The sequence below is a fragment of the Clarias gariepinus genome, chromosome 6, assembly GCF_024256425.1.
Source record: "Clarias gariepinus isolate MV-2021 ecotype Netherlands chromosome 6, CGAR_prim_01v2, whole genome shotgun sequence".
Classification (NCBI taxonomy): domain Eukaryota; kingdom Metazoa; phylum Chordata; class Actinopteri; order Siluriformes; family Clariidae; genus Clarias; species Clarias gariepinus.
Window position 1 is genome coordinate 24,083,644 of NC_071105.1, and position 20,831 is coordinate 24,104,474.

Consider the following 20,831-nt stretch of genomic DNA (forward strand, 5'->3'; position numbering starts at 1 on the left):
CTTTTCATATACAGTACCACCCCTATGAAGTAGGACAGTTTTGGGAAAACTGCACTGGTGAATATTGGTATAAAAATATAATATAAATATAATATATAAAATATGATATTTAATCTTTATAGCACTTGTACATTCTCATAACTGCTTTATGCAGCTCTGGGTTGGAACCATACACATGCTTATTAACACCCAGTGGTAGATTAGAATTATCAATTCACTGGCATGATTTTTGGAGTTGGAAGGATATCGGAGAGCCCAGAGGAAACCCACACTATAAAGATCAGGGTTGAACTGGGGACCCTGGAGTTGTAAGGAGGCAATGCGCCCATGGTACCATCACAACACTTTTTTGAATGACAGAATTGGCAAAAAAAAAACCGTTCTGAAACAATAATAGAATTTTAAGAGCAGTGTTTTAAAAGCAATTAAGTACAGCTCTAATCTTATTTAGGACTTAGGTACAATGAAAAGGTGGCTGTAAAACCTAAGTGTGTGCAAGTGTGGAGGAAGACTTTGGCGGCAAGATGTCAAACTAAATTCAATACATAAAAACAGTAGAACAACAAGTAACAAAGTTCCTCTGCAGCTGCTGTTTTTGCTCTGCCAGGTTCAAGTTTGGGTGTCTCACAAGCTTTTCCAAACAGTATCAGACTTTCTCCCACAAAGAGACACAAATGAGGAAACTCATGGTAATAAGTCACAGGTGAGAATCATTACATATCACCTGCTTGTTCCACCTGCCTTCTTTTAATTTATTGCTTGACTATGCACCTGCTCTCACGTGCTACCACCAACCAATCGTTCACCAAGATTAATGGTTGGGTAAGTTTGCAACTAACTGCTTACTGTAACTTGATGATTTCTTATCTCCATTACAAAATATTTTCATGCATAGTTAAATATATCCTAATAATCTGCCTAAGCATGTTTTATTACATTTAGCATACATTTAGTCTTGGCCTTTATAAAAACATCAATTATTTAAAGTGTATTAAACTGTTAAACCTATGTTAGTAAGTCTCACTGATTTAGTCTATGCAGTAGGTATTATAACTAGGAAATAATTTTTACAATACAGTTTTATCTTTCGCTTAGTAGCCTCTTAAATTTTTAATATGCACAATGCTGCTTCGTAATGAATGTGTCAAAATTCATGAAGCAGATTATTTGATGCTCATACAAATACAAATAAAATAAAAATAGTAATTATTATTATTTAATATTACTTATTAGCAATATTAAATGTTTTCTCAGCATTACACAGAGTGACTTTTAAGTAAGGATGTCAATATTAACACATTAACGCTTATTAGTTAATTAATTCTAGAAACTTTAGAGCATTTCTATGATTTGTAATGCAAAGTAATCATGTGACCAAGTTTGACCCTAATGGCTTCCCATAATCGCACTGCAGCAACCAAGCTGGGTGATGATGGTAAATTGAATAATAAGATGACTGAGGAAACATCATCAGGTGTGCTGACCTGCAAGTTTCATTATAAAAAGCTTCTAGATGGAAGTTTGTATAAAACCAAAGTTGAGTGCTTGAGCTACCTTCAAGGGGAACTATTTTTACAAGAACGCATTACATGTAAGACATGGTAGTGGTGGTACAGGCAGCTAGAGCTCTAGGTTGTTAAGTTTTGGATCTGAGAGGATGCGGGTTCGAGCCTTCCTGTAGATGGGTTGCCACACCCCGTACTACCCAGCTACTGCATGCAGTGCCGATGCCATTCAAGAGATTTTAATTTAACATTGGTCAAATATCAATGTTTGAGATATTATAAAACTGCATAATCTGTTTCCTTTAGCCAGTTCATCATGCTTTTGTTTATAACAACTTTGCACGTTTATAATGCAAGTAACTTTGATCATTTTAAAATTATGATTAATCACAATTATGACTGTGATTAACTGGATTTAAATTTATATATTTTTCTTTCAAGTTACTCTTAAGTTGACAAATGAATTGCCTAAATTGCTAAAACCCATTTTTAAACTGAAGTGACACCAAATGATGGACAGAGGCCTTCATTATCACTATTTGAACACAAATTTGTCTGGTACCCTTTCTGCTTCCGCACAATTTAATCAAGCAATTTGAGAGACTTTAATCTCATTATCTGCAGCCCATAAGCAAGAGTGTGGAAGGTCCAGCCTACTCAGATTATCTCAGAATTATCCACTGAGCAGACTGTTACTGCTGATGACTAGTGCAGGTGCCGATCAATGCGCCTCTATGTGATGTGGGTGATTTTCCTCTGCTCACAGATAACAGATGGCTAGCAGGAGTTATTTAGTGTTCAGAATCAATGATTGGGTGCAATGAGATTTCTAGAGTTAAGCTGTGAATATTGCTCTTGTGGTTTTGATTTGTTATGGCTAATTGGGGTCCAGAATCCTTTTACTGATTGTGATTTTTTGTTAAGGACTTTTGTTTTGATTTAGAGAAGGTGCTGTTGGTTGCTTTTGTTTTTGTAAAGGGTTGTAAAGATGAGTATTTGTATGTTATAATGTGTTTCCTGTTGCATAGATTAGAGAGAATTCTGTAGTACTTGGGGACATAATATACTAAAATATACACAAGTGTGAAAGCTGTTTTAAATTCTTGCCAGTACAATATAGACAAAAGGTCGAAAAGAAGAGAATAAATCATGGAGGTGATAAATTTATATGAAAATCGACCAGTGCTGTTAACCTCCTAGGTTTCTATTTCTGTCACCACTTATTATTTTACTGATTGTTATTCCCAAATAGAATAAAAATGAAAGCTAGGTTGTTATGTAGGGTGAAGAATTCCTTGTTCCACACACCAAGTCTTCTACATACGAACATTCAAGTTACGAACTTTCAAAGATACAAAGTTAGATCACATGTCCAGCGTACATTGTCACGGGCATGCAGTGGTCATCCTCTGCAAGTGCAGTACAAGCCTAGGATGCCTGTAAGCAAGCGTAAAATTAGAGGCGATAAATGGAGCAAGATGAAAAGATGGCAGACATTGCTCATTCTTTTAACATGAATTATTCAACCATCTGCACACTTGTAAAGAACACTGTACTGTAATATACTGTGTATAGCCAGTTGTGTTAGTATCCTGGTACCTAGACAATGCTTGTTGGACTTAAGAACAAAATGGACTTACGAACAAGCTCTTAGGCCGGAACTCTTTAGTATGTAGGGGACAGGGATTTGAGAGGGTTTTGGGATTCAGCCTCGTGTTGGAAGTTAGCTAGTTTATTTTGGTTTGTGTTGTCCATGAACAGAGTGATGAGGTGAGTCGTTAACCTGTCTGTGTGTGGGTGAAAGCTAGCGCTCACGTTAACTAACGGCAACAAAACATTGAACTAAATTCAGTGAACCAGACCTAAATATTAAATGTATTAAGATACAATACAAAAAGATCAATACAGAATACTGACAATCAAAATGACTTAGAAGCAATTTCTAAGGGGACAAAGTGTTCTTTAAGGTGATATAATGTTATCAGGTATGTTTTTTTGCTGAAAGTGCTACCATGAATGTAGGTTATGGCAGCCAGCTGCTCTCTTCTCTTTCCTCTTTCCAGTACTGTGTACTGCCACTGAATCTTTTAGTAGTACGCAGCACCGGACTGGAGCAGCCAACATTCATCCATTGGTACTGTATACATCATTGAAATTGTTAAAGTAATTTTATTCAGATTTTCATTTTGACAAAACACATGTTTAGTGTACTACAAATATAAGTCAACATTGCTTGAGCAAAGGTTATTAATTGAACATAAAAAGCACTTTTAAAAATCAGGTAGCCTTCTTACTTTTTCAAAGGTAAAATGAATATCAACATTTGAATGATTTATAGTATCCACATCACAACACAAGATTATCTGACAACAAATGACATTTATCTTCTTCAATGTAAGGATTTGCTTTCAGGCTGCATAGTGGATTATTTATTCACTTACACATCACAGAGAAATAAATTGAAATGATCTAATGTTTTAAAGCCAAGAACTTGTTTTTCTCTCTTCTTACTTTTCGGAGATCCTCTTCCAAGTCTAAGTACACAGAAACATTCATTTTGAGCCTTCGTCTATTCCAATCTCTTTTTTTTTTCTGTATTTACTTTTTGTTTCTTTCTCTCCTGCCAAACACACAGGACTGATTAGACACCATGGCTTGTCTGTTCTGTTTGTCTTCCAGCTCATTCATTATTTTTCTCCGTGAAATTAGTTTCTGCTCAGCTTTGTTCTAGTTGTCCAACATTGTCTGCCGTGACCCATTTGTGTAAATGTTTCTTTGCGTTTTGGGATCAAATGGTTTGGGAAAATTGCTACAATCTGATAGTCACCTTTTCACTGGTTACCCCGCTCTTTTCGAAACAAACAATTTCAGTGAGGTAATTTCAGTCTCCAATATGCCTTTGCGACAACAACAGTACAGCTCTGCAACTCCTCCACTGGCACAGTGGACTGCTATAGTGAAATTGCCCAAATGTGTTTCGTTGAGCAACATACTGTAAATGAGGCTAATTTCCTGTTATAATGGTAGTGTTTTTTTCTACCCTAAGTAGTGAATGTTATATTAAAAAAAAAAAAAATGTCACTAAAGATAAAATGTAATGAAATTATGTTCATGGTTAGGGCAAATGAGCAGGCCTGGACAAAGATGCTAGTAAACCATGACCAACACCTTTTAAACAATAAATAACATGCAGTGAACCAGACCTAAATATTAAATGTATTTAGATTACCTGTCATGTTTCAGATAAAAAACATTGCAACTGAATGGAGAAATTAGACTTGAAAGATTAACAAAAGTTTGTGCAAGCACTCTCTCACACTCGTTCATTCTACAGTATATACTGCTTATCATGTCCCGTGTCACGGAGGCCTAGGGCCTATCCCACGGGACACTAGGCGAGGTACACCCTGGACGGAGTGCCCATCCATTGCATTGGACCCAAACACAAACCATAGTGTGTAAACACATATTTACACACTATGGGCAATTTGGATACACAGATTAGCCCGTGCATGTCTTAGGACTGTAGGTAGGATGCAGGTTTCCAGTACCTGGAAAAAAAAAAAAACCACCAAGCATTGGGAGAACATGATAACTCCACACACACAGAGACCCACAGCTGAAATCGAACCCTCAACCCTGAAAGTGCAAGGCCATTGCTTGGGGTCAATTGTCCTGTCTTTCCCCCATTGTTCCTGGGATTTGCTCCAGATTGATTAAAATTCAGCCCATGATAAAGTGGTTAAGATGAATGAAGTAATGGAATATTATCATGTGGTTTTGCAGTTTGTAAATGAACGTTTTACTAGTTTATTGATAAGGATTTTTTTCTAGATAATCATATTTCATTAAAATAAAATGTCTTCCTGGAATACAAAAAAAGAAAAAACAGTTATAAAACTGTAAAGCAACAAAAATTTTATAAGGCATCTATCATTGTCACTAAAATGGTTGTAACCAATTATTATTTGTTTAAATTATTACTAAAAAATTACTTGCCTAATTTATTCCAGGTGTTCCGGGGGCATAGTAGTAGTAGTACACTTTAAATACTAAATAAATAAATAAACTCCAGTCTAATCTAAATACATATATCTGGTTCAAAACTCAACACAGATCCAAATAGTTACTTTGCATTATACATGAACTACACTGATCAGCCATAGCATGGTCGGCAGGTGCTCAAGGCTGTGAATCCGGCCGTCAAATTCCGCACCTAAAGGATTCACTGCCAACGCCATAGTGCCAGATACCACAGCATACACCCAGAGGCGGAACCCTACACAATACTGGGCATAATGTCATGTGCTGTAATGGTATAGGTGACCAGTGTCTGTCTGTCTGTCCCTCTGTTAAATATTGAGATTTTGAGCTATTTGGGGTGTTTTCACATTTTTAGTGTTGTTTTTTTCTGCTAGGAGAAAAGTGGGTCACCTTGTTATGTCCTTTCCGTGTATAGGTCTTGATACACTCTCTCGAAATGTAAAAACCTAGCTTTTACAAAAGTGTCATTCTCAACAAGAAACTTAGATTAATAAATGTCACTTATAAGTATGGACTTAGAGTCCACTGCCAGCTGCAGCTTTTTAAATCTGCTCTTCAGAAACGCACAGTTACTCCAATCTATGTCATATTTTGAGGGCTAAAAATACACTATGATGCAGTTTCTTGCCATGTCTTAATCCTTATGCTCCTAAAGGTTTTCTGAAACAAAATAAAAAAAAAATATTTCAGCCTGTATTTCAATAGTTCTGTCAAGAACACCATTTAAGATGTGAGTTCTGCCAATATCTCCCATCCTTTCTTCTCTAAACATGCTCAGAAGAGTTTTATGGATCTTGATGGCCCTCTCTCTCTCTCTCTCTCTCTCTTTCTGTGGCGGTGTGTGCAGTTTTTTAAAACTGTTCGATTGAGTAGTTGTTTTTTATCTTGATCTTTCTTTACTGTAGATTACATTCAAAGTTCTGTTCTACTGCACTTGCTTCTGTCTGAGACCATGTGGTTTTCCCACTAAGTGCCATTATTTGATGTTTTTTCCCCAGATCATTTTTCCCTTTGATACTTGCTTGTTATCCCAATAATAACTGCAAAAGCTACTGAACAGCTGTTGCTTTCAATGCTTTGCCTGCTTGAACTGTTTTAGGAGAGAAAAGTGGAGGCCTCTGGTGATAAACCACCTCTTTTAGGTGAGCAATTGTATTGGAAGAGAGTCTGTTTTTTACCCACTGACATCACCAAACATTTGCATTGTTTTGTTATAAATACTTTCCCAATTTTTGTACTGTAGCTTCTTTGGCTTGTGTTGGGGAGGTTCTCCTTTTAGTCTGGTGTTCAGGAGGTAAAAGCCATGCCCAATTGGGCTAAAGTCTGGTTGTTGACATGGCCAGTGCTATGCTATAAAACTTCCCAGTTTGTTTCCCCTAAGGCAATCACTTGTTGTGTTGACAGTGTGTTTTTAGTCATTTTCTAGCTGCAAAATGAAGCTTCTGTCAAATAAATTAGATTCAGTAACTTGGCAGAGAGATTTCTAAATGAGTTCTGCTGCCATCATCATGAGTACAACATCTGTAGAGAATAATGAACCCGTTCCGGAGGAAGCAATGCAAACCCAATCCACGACACAACCTCCACTGTGCTTCATCAACGAACTTGTATGTTTTGGGTCATCAACAGATCGTTTCTTTCTTCACACTTTGTCCTTTGATGGAGATAAATCTCACTTCCAGGTCATCTGTATTTTTTATCTGTATGCGCTTGAAATCCAATCTGGCCTTTTCATTCTTAATGCTAATAAAGTGCTTTACATCTTGCAGTTTGTAAAAAGAAGATATTGATGATTTTTATTTTTGGCGACCGTGGAGGTGGGGTGTGGGGGTGTGGTGGGGGGTTTGGGTGTAGGGGGTCGGGGATATTGACACAGCTCTTACAGTGTTTGTTCTTACAACTCATTGTATCCATCAGCCTCTTGCTTGCTGGTTTATCCTTTGGAACAACAAATACAGTCTTCACAGGTGAATCCAAACGCAAAAACCAAGAGTAGACATTCATTGCAATTAAAAACAACTTGAGCAACAAGAAACACCTGTTAGTCACATGAAAAAAGGGTACATTTAAACAAAAGGTGTCATGTTCTTGTTAAACACATCTAAATACCGCAAACAAACACAGAAATCTCAAAACAGAATCTCAAATTCCGATCTAACATTTCATAGCCTTTTTCTGATTTCTTAAAATATCTTCAGTCTATAGAAAAAAAAATGGCCCTGCTGTTCTGATACTTTGGACTTTATAAATAATGAATGTGTAGTATAGCAATAATTAGCTTCTTTAATAATTGTAAATTTAAGGTATTTTTAAGGATTGTAAGATATACTGTATGTGTGTGTGTGTGTGTGTGTGTGAGTTTGTAATAAACTAATCCTCAGCATGTAACTCATAAATCCAGTGCTATACGCTTATGTATGTTCAGTTCCATGAATTTTATTTAATGCATTTAAAAAAAAAAGAAAAGAAAAAAAAGAGTTTATGTCCCAATGTGTATGTACAAACATGAAGTTTACTTATAATTAAGTGGGTTAATTATGTGTTTTGGCATCCGGTGTCATTAAAAAATATGTAAATTCCCAGTTTGACAGTGACATAAAGGCAGTTAAGAAATCTAACTGACAGGACATTTAACTGCTGCCACATACTCCTTTATAGATAGATGCGATTGAGAGTTGCTAAGGTACAATACTCAGATTTTATTATGCATTGTTTTATATATATATATATATATATATATATATATAAATATATATATATATATATATATAAAAGAGAGAGAGAGTCTAAAAAACAATGCATAAATGAATAACCTTTGTCTTTTAAAATAACACTGCCTATTGTTGTTGCTGTTGTTAATTTATTACCTAATGCCATATTTTATTTCACAGTTTTGAAAAAAAAAAAGGATCGATATTCTAGGAAAATAGTTCAAACTTGTGTCCAAACTTCAGGCTGTACTGTACACATATAAATGGGTTTTCTAGTGACAGGACATCCTGGGGTGCTTTTTTCCTGTTGTATCAGCAATTTTCTAACTATTTAAATGTTTAAACTATAAACGGTTTACTTTTTCTCTATAAAGAAATGATTAAAAAAACATTTGTTATTAAGAAACTGCGACTGTTTCACAAGGATAAAAATGACAGCTTAACTAAATCAACAGTTTGATTGTATTATTATTATTATTATTATTATTATTATTATTATTATTATTATTTCTGTTTTAATTTCTAATTAAGCAGCAATACATTGTTAATCTGGTTATCAAACAAGAATTGTGGCACTTGCACCATACAAGTCCCTTTGTCGTGAGACGTCCTATAAAAAACACAGATATAAGTATTAGTATTAATAATCTCTAATTTGAATTGGAGCCATCATTACAGTTTGCGTTACTGTTATAAAAATTTAAACATGATTCTAAGAAATCACTGCCCTGTATACTGTACAATGCACCCCCATGTATTAAGAGGTCATACTGCACCATCCCTGATCAGTGTAAATCCATTTCCCTTATTAATAAAGTATTCCAACTGCCTGTCAGGGAGAATTTCTCATTAAGGCATATTCTTGAGCAGGTCAATACTGTATGTCTGCTGTTTGGACTGGCTGGTCTTCCACATCACTGTCAGAGTCTCGTTTACAGCAGTTTCTGTGTTACGGTGTATGTGAAAGAATACAAATCGATTCGTTCTTTCAGATCTAATGTACATTGTCAGCTGCTGAATGATACGACTTGGCTAGAAATGTTATTTTATTCATCATGTCAGCTTATAGACAATAATCATTAGTTAAGCATATTGGCACTGAGGTGATGCTATTGAATGTTGTATCGTCCGTTGTGCTTGCAAGTGGATGGGATTGCACTGTACACAGAGGAAAAACACTGACTCAGTGAATGATTTAAAAGTCTGACATCCTCCATCTGACAGGCTCCTTTCATTGCTTGGAGCAGTTCACATGTAATTGTGTCAAAACAAGCTGAAGTTAAATTCCCTATTGTCTTGACCATCATAACCCAGACCGTTCCTACTGTATCCTTCCATCCAACTCTTTTATTTACCTTTAAATAACTAAAGTCAGTGTCTTCCGATGTATTTCATTTCCTGTTTGCTGGAGTGTTAGGGAAAACCGTAGGGGAAGCAGCATTTCTGGAACAGTGTGGGGTTAAAAGCTTCTCTCAAGGGCATGACAGCAGCCATGTGTTTAATAGCTACAGCCATCAAACCAATGTTACTGTGACCCTATTGTGCAGTTCCTGTTAATTTAGTACTGTTATGGAATGCAGGATCTGTGTTGAACATTTCAATAGTAACCTCATTTGTTCAATACATAAAGTTTAATTATTATTATTATTATTATTTATTTATTTATTTTTTATTAAGATAATATAAGTTAAGATAAAACTTTATTAATCAGGGAGGAAATTCATGTGCCATTGACTGCTCTAAGAACAAACAGTGTAATAAAATATGCAAGCAAATAAATAAATAAATGTAAATAAATAAATAAATAAAGTAAAAAAAAATAGAATGCAACAACCAATATCAATAATAATAGCAAAATGCAGAATTGTAGAATTGTACACTCATTTAAGTATTTTACTAACACTTCTTACAAAAATGTAGTATTTATTAAACAACATAAAAAACGTATATACGATATACTGTGTATTGCTGGACTCCCCTATGAAATTTCAAGCCTTATATACAGTGTCCTCATGTAAACTACTAAATCTACAGAGATTAGTGTGGAGTCTGCTAAATAGGTCACATGGGATGCTGATCAAAGTCCAGTCTCATTTTAGCACAAAACAGCTAAATCAGTCACATCATATGACCAGACACAATCCAGTTCATTATTCAGTCAGCCAATCAAAGCAGTACATGTAACATCTAGTACATCTTCAATAACAATAACAATATTATATAATAATAATAATAATAATAATAATAAAAGTGATGCCTGTACTCTAAATTTAATGCTAACTATACACATAACTTTAACCATAAGTTTTTTTTGTGCCGTTTATAGTCGTCCACCAGGTAGTCTGATTTCCGTATTTTAAAGACTCGTGTCCTGGCCAACCAGCTTTGGGCAACAATGATGGTTATCGAATAGAATAAATACTTTGTACTTTGTAAATACTATGAGTTTATATGTGTAAGTGTCAACAAAACCAACCCTATATAAACTAACTCTATAGAACCAACCTCACTAAATCAACCTAATTGAACCTCTGCTACTAAAGAAACTCTCCTAAAACAATGCTACTGAACTAAACCTCCAGAACTATTGTAGGTACAGATTAACCCTATTGAACCATCCCCTCTAAACAACCAACCATACAGACTTAAAGCTACAGAAATAAATAAACGGGTCCAGTCCTACTAAACTAAATCTACTGAATCAACACTACTCAAATATGTGTATGTGTAGAATAATCATATTCTATTTAACCAGCCCTACTAAACTAATCATATTGAAGCAACCTGCTGTAAATGAACTAACACTACTGAATTAATACTACTAAACCAACCATAAAGAACTAGCCCTTCCCTACTAAACTAACCATACTTACCCCCTTCTGAACTAAAACTCCTGAAACAACTAACCCTATTTAATTAAACTATTTAAACAGCCCTACTGAACTAACCATACTGAACCACCCTGACTTTACCAAGCTGAAAGAAATAAAGCTATTTAATTGATACAGCCCTCCTTAACTTAAGCTATTGAACTAACTCTACTAATGTAAAGCTACTAAACTAATCTTACTGAAACCTTTTGATCCAACATTACAGAATTAACGCTACTAAATACCAGTAATACCAGTACGCTACTAAAGGACCAATGCTAATGTAAGCCTAGTGAATCAAGCCCTAGTAAGTAACCCTACTGGATTAACTCTACTAAACTACCTTTACTAAACTTTATTGAACGGAACTTACTGTAACCCCATTAAATAAAAACAATAATACCATACTGATCTAAAACTTAAACTAATCCTAGGATCTGCTTCTGGTCAGTAACCAGTAACAGTGCTGCACTGTACTAAACCAACTGAACTAACCCTACTGACTAATCTTACTAAATGAAGCATACCTAAATACTGCTACTGAACTCACCCTAATGAAATGTCCAGGTCTCCACTTTTTGAACAAAGGCTTAGGTCCTAAATTTTAACCTACCAAAAAAAAAATATTTTTGTCTTTCACAGGTCACTTATCAAACTATACTTAATTTAGTTCATTGTGTATTTTTTAATGACAATATGCTATCTAGTGTGTGGCACAGAAACACTTACTTAAATAGCCAAGAAAACTTTTTGCTTATGAAAAGATGCAATATTGGTTGATTTCTGGTTGGATATTCTTTATATGGAAATCTGTCAGTTTCTGAGCACCACAGATTAATGAATCTGGTTGCCACGACAGCACTGATGACACTGCTGGTTTCACAAGATTAACACAGCGGTTTGTATTATTACAGTATGGCCTCGATCTCAAAACCTTATACCACTTTCTCTCTATCTTTCTTTTTTACACAAATACATGTTTATAACACCCATATTTAATTCAAAAACAATAAAAATTGGCCAAATATCACCGCGATGTTCAACCTGTGTTAAAATATTTAATTTCCACCAAGATATAAAATTATGTAACCTACACACACACGCGCGCGCACGCACAGGCATCCTTATTTGAAGCCATAGACACAGACATTTATAAATGAGAGATCTTTTAGCTGCTGCAGAACATAATGCCTTATTGTATGAAAATGACTACATAATTCTCCTACATAATATAACTAATGATCATGTCTCGTTTTCTTAAATTTTAAACCTGCAAATACAAAATAAAAAAGCAGTATGTGCAAGGGAAGGATACCAACCAGCTATCTAGACTGTCAACAGACGGAGAGAGAGAGAGAGAGAGAGAGAGTAGGAGGTTCTATGCATATCATCATCTTCTGACAAACATCAGATGAGAAGAGATGAAGAACCTGTCTACCGAACCTCTCCAGATCTTTCTCCTCCCTCTTTTATGCTCCAATCACCATCCTCTCTCTCTCTCTCTCTTCTGTCTCTCCGTTGTTCAGGTACTGGGGAGAGTAAACACTCCGCGCATGGAGTAATCATGTTAAGTTTCAGGACGACTGATCATGGTGATCATTGATCCTAGTCTTGATGAATGTGAAAGAGCATGCGTATGCTCTGCATTGTATGTGTGAGGGAGTAAGCAAGAGCGTTCCATCATCCAACTCCTGTAGCTCTTGCTCTCTACGATATCCTCCTCCTCCTGAAAAAAGAGAGAGAGAGTGAGTGAGAGAGAAAAAGAGATTGAGAGAGAAACCACTGAGAGAGAGAGAGAGAGAGAGAGGGAGAATGGGGACTACAGCAAGAAGAGAAACAGCGTAGAGAGAAAAAGCTCTCTCTTTATTTTTTACAGCTCACTTCTCTTCCTCGCATCCCCAGCAGGGAAAGAAAGGAGGACAGGAGGTGACTCTGTCCATCTTTTTCTCTCTTCTGTCCCTGTGTTCGGGTGGAAGTGTGTGATTTTTTTGGGGACAGTTTGGAGGGAACTCTAGGGACCAGGAAAACGAGGAGAAGCTGAGAGCCACGATGCTCAACAACCTCACCGAGTATGAGGAGGGAGAGGGGGGAGCAAACAGCCAGGGTGAGTGGTGGAATCTCTCTCTCTCTCACACACACACACACACATGCACGACTATTTACATACAGTCCAGAAAACATTGCATGCAGGTAAATACGCTATACAAGCAGACACGCACATGCTATGCACACATTCAGCCACGACGTGATTTTTTTATGGGCAGATCATACACAGAAATGGAGGGACGAGCAGGAGGAGACGAGGCAGAGAGAGAGAGAGAGAGAGAGAATGATAGAAAGCGTAATAGTAGGAGGGGTGTGTTCTGGTGTTGTTGCCTGCATTGGATTCTCTCTCCGCTTTTACTGCATGTGTGCCGTGCCTAGAATAGTAATCGGGTCTTTTGTTTATGCGTGATGCCCTGGTGCATCACTCATGACATACTTCACAGAGCCACCATGGACAGCACCATGCTTCCCAAAGTCACATCCGTAAAAGTAGCGCACGAGCCCTGTGTGTACCTAAGCTGCACAAGTAGTGCTATCCCTCAACCTTTTATAAAATCCTATTCCCAAAGAGTAGTGCTTCACAAATAACTCAGGCAGAGTAGTACAGTAACATTAATAGCATTGACCCTAAGCTAATGAAGAACAAAAACAGTCCCATCACTTTCTTAGCTTACTTGTACTGGCAAAATTTTAATGATATGGAATATGCTTCAATGTTCATAAGTGTTAGGTTTTCTCTTAATTACAGCATGTTTTATTGGATCATGTGCTGTGGTAAAGCATGCGATACTGAAGCTGTCTCACATCCATTAATCACACCGCCTTTTATGTGAAACAAATCAAATTCTCTATATAGAGTTAAAATTCCTGTTAATGCAAGAATAAGGCTGCTTTGTTCAATCTGTTCAAGTGTATATGTGTTGCCTGTGTGGCAGACCTTGTCTCTAAGTATGACTACAAAGCAGGGTGACACAAAATATATAAATTTTTTTCCCTTTACCACAATCATTTTCCGCATTATTTTTCCCCTCTTCTGATTTGGTAGTTTAACTTTTTTTTCTCCTCATTATACATGAACAAACTACAACCCAAGAGCTGCATTTATTTCTGTGTACTTCCTGCCTCTCTCTTTGCTATAAAAGTATGCCTCTGTCCATGGTACTGATTTGTCCTCTTCATTACACACCGAGTAACAGCCTAAGTGGCTTTATCAGGAGATTTGTGCGAGAGTCTTTCTATCTCGCCCGGACACAATGAAAGTCGTTCGTCTCCAGATGCATTCAGCATCCTCTGTGTTAGCGTATTCATGAGCTGCCATCTGATTATACCATTTTATTCATTATCGAGAGAAGAGTCAGCTGTTCACTCAACAGGGGGAAAAAATAAGAAGCCTTTGATTCAAGTGGTCTGATTTAAAAATGCTCTTTTATTATTATTATTAATATTATTATGATGAGGAGACATACTATGTAGAGGTACATACAGTATGAGGTGGTCAAATTTAAAATTACTGTTTAGGTGTTTGTCACACCTTTTATTAATTATTCTCTTTTTGGCTTGTATTGCTAAATAATTTTTTTTCTACCTAATGTAGTCAGTAGAATATTTGTATACTGTATGTGTGGGATTTTTCACAAACTATGAGACGAAACCTTCCCCGCTGGTAGTAAACTCTAGTAAAGGTTTAGTAGTAGTAGTAAAACTGTTAGTAGTTTCAACAATCTCCTGGTTGTTCGCTTTACTTGACTGAAAAATATGTTATTAAAACCTAGAGTTATAGTGGTGACCCATTCTCTTCAGGGAAGAAATGTAATCGAAAAAAAATATCCTAAATTGAAATTAAATTAAATAAAAAAAAAATAAATGTGGAACCCATAGCTAAGTTTAATAAGAAAAGAATTTCCACACATACAATGCTAGGAAAACTTAAAGGATTATATATGTGATATAATGTGGGGTTGCATCTGTAGTTTAGGTCAAGGTTCAGCAACATTCTGCTAAAAAAAATGACAACCTTAATATACCGACCAATACGACCAGGATTTTCCCATCCATTTTTTCCCCTTCCCTTTTTATGATGACAATGCCAAAATTCATCAGGCTCACCCCTAGGAGAGCTTCCACTCTCTCATCAACATTACAATATCTTGAAGAGAAATTAATATAACTCCGGGTGGAAGTAAATAATCTGTGATTGCATAAGTTTATCGAAATGTTGTGACAGCCGTAAACGCCGTAAAAGCAAAAGGTGATCCAATTGAATATTACAGTGTGCGCCTTTTTTTGCTGGGCAGTGTATTGTTTTTTATATTTATAACTTATATATATATATATATATATATATATATATATATATATATATATATTAATTCTGTCATTTTGCTCAGCCCTTTACCTGACCAGCTATTTACAGATATTTTGTTAAAGTTTAAGGTAGAAATTATTGTATACACTTTAATAGGTCATTTATTTTACAGTATAATTGGACAAACTAACATGGCGACTAAAACCCATGATAATCACCAAATGCTGAGCTTCCTCTCTAGAGATGCTTTGCCAGGCCCTTATTACAGCTACCTCCAGTTGCAGCTTGTTTGTGAGGCTCTCTGCCTTCTATTTTGTCTTCAGTACCTGAAATATTGGTTAATATTTCTGCTTTAGACTATTTGCAGTCACATATCTGTAGTCATATTTTTTAAAGTGTCTCTAGCTTGCTTTTATTATTTTTCTGTGGTTATCCAATTTTGATTTTTTTAATGGTTGTATAGGCCTTTTGCTCAGCTAACTCATGCATTTCTTCTTTTTAAGAACGTAACAAATTTGACGTTGATTTGGTCACTCCAATAGTTTTGGCTATCTCGATAGTAAGTCTGTTTTGTTATTCTGCCTGATGATAAACTCCTTTACTTGTAGTGACACCTCTTTAACCAACACATTAAGAGTTGCCATGGCCAAATGCAAATTTAAAACTTGGAGCAAACTTCATACCTTTTATCTTCTTATTTTGTCATGAAATAATAAGGAAAAAGACTTGTGCTTGAGCATCAAACTGCATATTGGTCAAATGTCCAATTACTTTTAAGCCTGTGAAAACAGGGGGATTATGTAAAAATATGTTTTTTTCAAAATCTCATGCAATATTTTTGTTAAACCCCTTGCATTACAGCTCAAGGTCTACACTTTTATAATGTCTTGATTGCTTCATTTCAGATACCATTTGGTGGTGTACAGAGGCAGTTAAGTTACTCTTAAAATACTTTTGGACCTAACTCTAAACGAAAGTAAGAATTAGTAAGAGGCATCTTTTTGAGCCTGCTAAATATTAGTATGCCCTGTCATACAATCTGTGTTCATAGTATGTTTTTGTTTTGAACATAATGTTCCATTAAAGCTGTGTTACAGGTACAGTCATGAACCTTTTCTGGAAATTAAGTCATGTCAACGGGTTGTTTTTTTTTTTGTTAGTTTAAAACATTTCACTACTCATCCCTTTTACTACTCATCATTGTGAGGAGGTTGATTAGAGACACTAAATACAGTATATCCTGCTTGGGCAATTTTTCATTTGGAAGGCTCATTGATGGACAATTTGAGATGGTTAGAATGAGAAGAAGTCTTTAAGAAGTGATGGTCACCCATACTCCCTTATGACCTCACGAGGAGATTTGTTAGTTTCTGGCCTCCATCCGGTATATATAAAATGTTCTTTACCCGCCTGGAAATGGATGAGAGGCCAGCATGAGAAATGTACGACAGTTCCTGTTGAGGGAAGGATTTTCCATTTTTGTATAGATGGTTTACTTTACTGTCGAAGCCATCTAGCCTCTCTGTCCCAAATGTGCACATTGTTGTCCTCAAATGTCTATCTATATTTTAATTCCAGGTAGGTTGCTGATTGAGGTCCTGAAGTATTGTTCCCTCTTTGCTGATCCATCCTCTTGTGCAAAGGCTGTTTTAAATATTCTCCAATATACACTCCAATGTCCTCATTGGACTGGACTGCATGCACTATGTTGCTCTTCTCGTGTTTTAGTATACAGTCTCTTGAATGGACCAGTCTCTGTCTCAGGGTGTTTGTGGGTTTAAAATAAAAGGGCATTCAAACATCCTCTAGAGCTTTTCAGATACACCCACCATGTAAGTAATGACAAGGTTCTTCTTTTGACTTTGGACTCTCAGTTTTATGTTTTACTGATACTATGTAGCTAAAAGGAGAATAATCCATGGAGGTGGTAGACAATTCTGTAAATCTTGTAAGTTTCTTTAATGTCTACACTTAGTCCGTAGAACATCCTCAGCTAAGTAACAGGGGTTGTATCCCATACAACATAAAATCAAAAGCTAGTGCACTATGTAGGGTGTAGAATCCCATAGTTTTTACCCATGGTCTCAGCTTTGTTGATAATTCAATGGGATGGTGGCGTCCCCAAGAAGGAGACCTTTTCTTATCTACATCTTCCATCTACATGTTGGCAACAATGGGTCACACAAGAAAACCCATAGCACATCTGTGTTTTTGTCTGAAGAAGTGACCTCTGTACAATAAGTCCAGAAGAGTGCGGCTCTGGCTTGGGCCTCCTTGATCTTCTCCAATCAGCATCATAGATGGAGATGCTGGGAAATTTTGTTTTTTTTTTTATTTGTCACATACACAGTCATACACAGTACGATATGCAGTGAAATGCTTAATTCTTTGCATATCCCAGCTTCTTGGTAGGCAGAGGTCAGAGCGCAGGGTCAGCCATTTCTACAGCGCCCCTGGAGCAGACAGGGTTAAGGACCTTGCTCAAGGCCCCACAGCGGCAACCTGGCGGAGCTGGGGCTCAAACCGCTGATCTTCCGATCTGTAACTCAGAGGCTTAACACACTAGCCACCACTGCCCCAGATCCGAAGAGATTCAGCCTGCAGCAGCTAACTGAAATAGTAGCAAAATATTTCAAATGAACAAGTCCAGTCGTTTTTTCTGTAAGAAGAACTTCTCTACTGTATCACGCTCTGCCATGTGCTCTCTCTCGCTCTCTTTCTCTCTTTTTCTCTCTCTCCCCTACCAGTTTGCTGTAGACAGTCATTAGTAATGATGTATGTAGTTTTGCCCGAGTGCACACTTAAATGCCCTATTGGGAGTCAATTTCATTTTATTTCCGATATTAAAGCACTTTATGTGTCAGTATACTACATGAAAACGAAGTTTAGGTTTGTGGGGCCAGGGGTAGCTTAGTGGTTAAGGCATTGGACTACGGTTCGGAAGATCCCAGGTTCAAACCCCACAACCACCACGTTGCCCCTGTTGGGCCCTTGAGCAAGGCCCTTAACCCCCAACTGCTCAGATATAATAAGGTAAAAATGTAAGTCGCTCTGGATAAGAGCGTCTGCTAAATGCCTAAATGTAAATGTTAGCGCTATCGCTCCTGTAATGCCATGCAGAAGTTTATTTGAATCATTTTCTATGAACAAAAGAAAAAAAAAGATTAGATTATAGATTGATTTAACACCTGTTTAAATGACCTAGATTTGAATCCATGTGGCACTTTGTCTAATAGAGCGGCATGAAAATTGGTCTAAATAAATAATGAATTGGTCACCCAGGGTTAGCCATAGAGGAACAGGACACCTGTTTCACACACAAATGCACAACCTCACATACACCCAGGCTGGCAGAGTGTAACAGTGATTAATGAGATCTGAGAATCTCAAATGGTAACACTGCTGCGTCTGTTTGAATTCTTTCAGTGCTCTGGTCTGCATTAGCATCTTTTACACACACACACACACACACACACACACACACACACACACACACACACACACACACACACGTATGAACACATTCAATTATAGTACAAGTTAATTGGTGAGACATCAAGAAAAAATGGATTACTTTAATTAAATAATTAGATCATAGTTTCTATATTGAGGGGAATCATCTCCGACCCCATAGGAAAGCCATTGTAAAAAAAAAATGTTAATGCTGAAAAGAAAGTTGCATGATAGAAAGGTATAAAAGGTATCATTCATCCAAATATGACACTGAGAAGGCAAAGAATACAAGGTTGTTGATCTGGCCTCCAAATTCTCTGGATTTCAATCCGACTGAGCATTAATGGAATGTGCTGGACAATCAAGCCCCCACCCAGCAACCCAGAGCACCCAAAAGACCCGCCACTAACTTCCCAGTGCCGACACTGTAGAACACCCCCAGAGGTCTTGTGGAGTCAATCCCAATGGTGTCAGAGCTGCCCAGCAGCATAAGGGGAATCGACACAATACTGGGCGTAATGTTTTGCATTTTAATGTTATGGCTGATCAGTGTATACAGTACATGAACACTATTTTCAAGGTTAATTATGCCAATCTTTCATCATAAAGAACAAAAGGCCTGTTTCCACACATGTCTCCGTCTGAAGTGGCTCGGTGGAGAAGGGCTGTAATTACTAAAATGACACTTGTTTTGGATGACTGCACTTTCTGTACACGTCTGTCACTGAATCTGACCATGAGTGTGGTCAGAAAAAGATCCCTTTTATTATCACCCAGTTGCATAAATAGATCAGATTCAGGTTTGGAAGTAATGTCACATGTGAATGTTCTCTAGTTGGATCAGTCCTTACAGTAAGTGTTTGTTAATAGTTAACAAACTGCATAGTTTTGAAGGTGGGAATGTGTGTGTGTGTGTGTGAGAGAGAGAGAGAGAGAGAGAGAGAGAGAGAGAGACTGTGTGACAAAATACTATCACCACAGAGACTGCTGTCGCAGGGAAGCAGCCACTGTAAAATGTGTGTGTAGGTGGAGGAGGCTAGTAAGAGGTGGATAGAGAAAGAGGGAAAAAACGACTGATGGATACTTCAGTGAGACTGACAACAGTTTGGGGAGACAGGAAGTGACTGACGTGGTCATAAACATGTCTGCCATTAGTGTGACACACCTGTAATGATACCTCCAAATCTACAGCTGAGGTGCGATCAGGATGGTGATTTGCTAGGCTGATTAATTAGCGTTCTAGACTCTTTGTGCTATTTGGCACTTTTGACACTTTTTTTTGTCTGTGCAAGGCGACAGTGCTAACTATTAAGCCAAAGTACAGCCTTTAATATATAATATCTTAATTTGAAATTATTAAGTTTACTAATAATTGTATTTATGGTGGCACAGTGGTGTAGTGGTTAGCACCTTCGTTTTTTTTGTTTGAAGTTTGCATGGTCTCCCTGTAAATCAAAGTTGAAACCCCGCAACAACGGTAGGCAATAGCATGTAACTTAGCTACAAGCAAGCTGACTAGTATTAGTGATAACTAAAATTTTTTTTGAACACCTTACCATCTTAAAACAGTCATTACTGTAGATTACAGATTTAATCAGGTACTGCGCCAGTGTGTTGATTGATCTGAAGCCAAAACTGATACAAAGTAATCTATAATTAGTGAATGGGCACTTTATATTCTTCACAGTGTGTGTGGCCATGCTGATTTGAAATCACTGTGTAAACAGAGAAGGGACTCAGTATGTAAAAGACTACCTTTAGTTTTTTAATTGATACTTCACGATGAGGGGGATTTCTGTGGGTTTTATTGGTGGTAGACTAACTTTGGCTGAAATTCAGCCATCGTGGGAAACTAGTTTCTATCAAACATAAGATCTGCCATAAACCATCAACAATA

The 20,831-nt window shown here is 36.9% G+C and overlaps 1 protein-coding gene across 2 annotated transcripts in view; it reads left to right on the plus strand.

The window, feature by feature from the left end:
- Positions 1-20,831, plus strand: part of slc12a5a (solute carrier family 12 member 5a) — a 168,515-nt gene that overhangs the window by 54,363 nt on the left and 93,321 nt on the right. Inside the window, exon 1 of one of the 2 annotated variants that reach the window (XM_053498297.1) lies at positions 13,043-13,234. The exons of the other annotated variant lie outside the window; for it this stretch is intronic. Within the exon in view, the coding sequence (XP_053354272.1) occupies positions 13,180-13,234 (55 nt within the window). The 5' untranslated portion in view covers positions 13,043-13,179. Of the gene's footprint in view, positions 1-13,042; positions 13,235-20,831 lie in introns of those variants that run through there. 2 annotated transcript variants of the gene reach the window in all.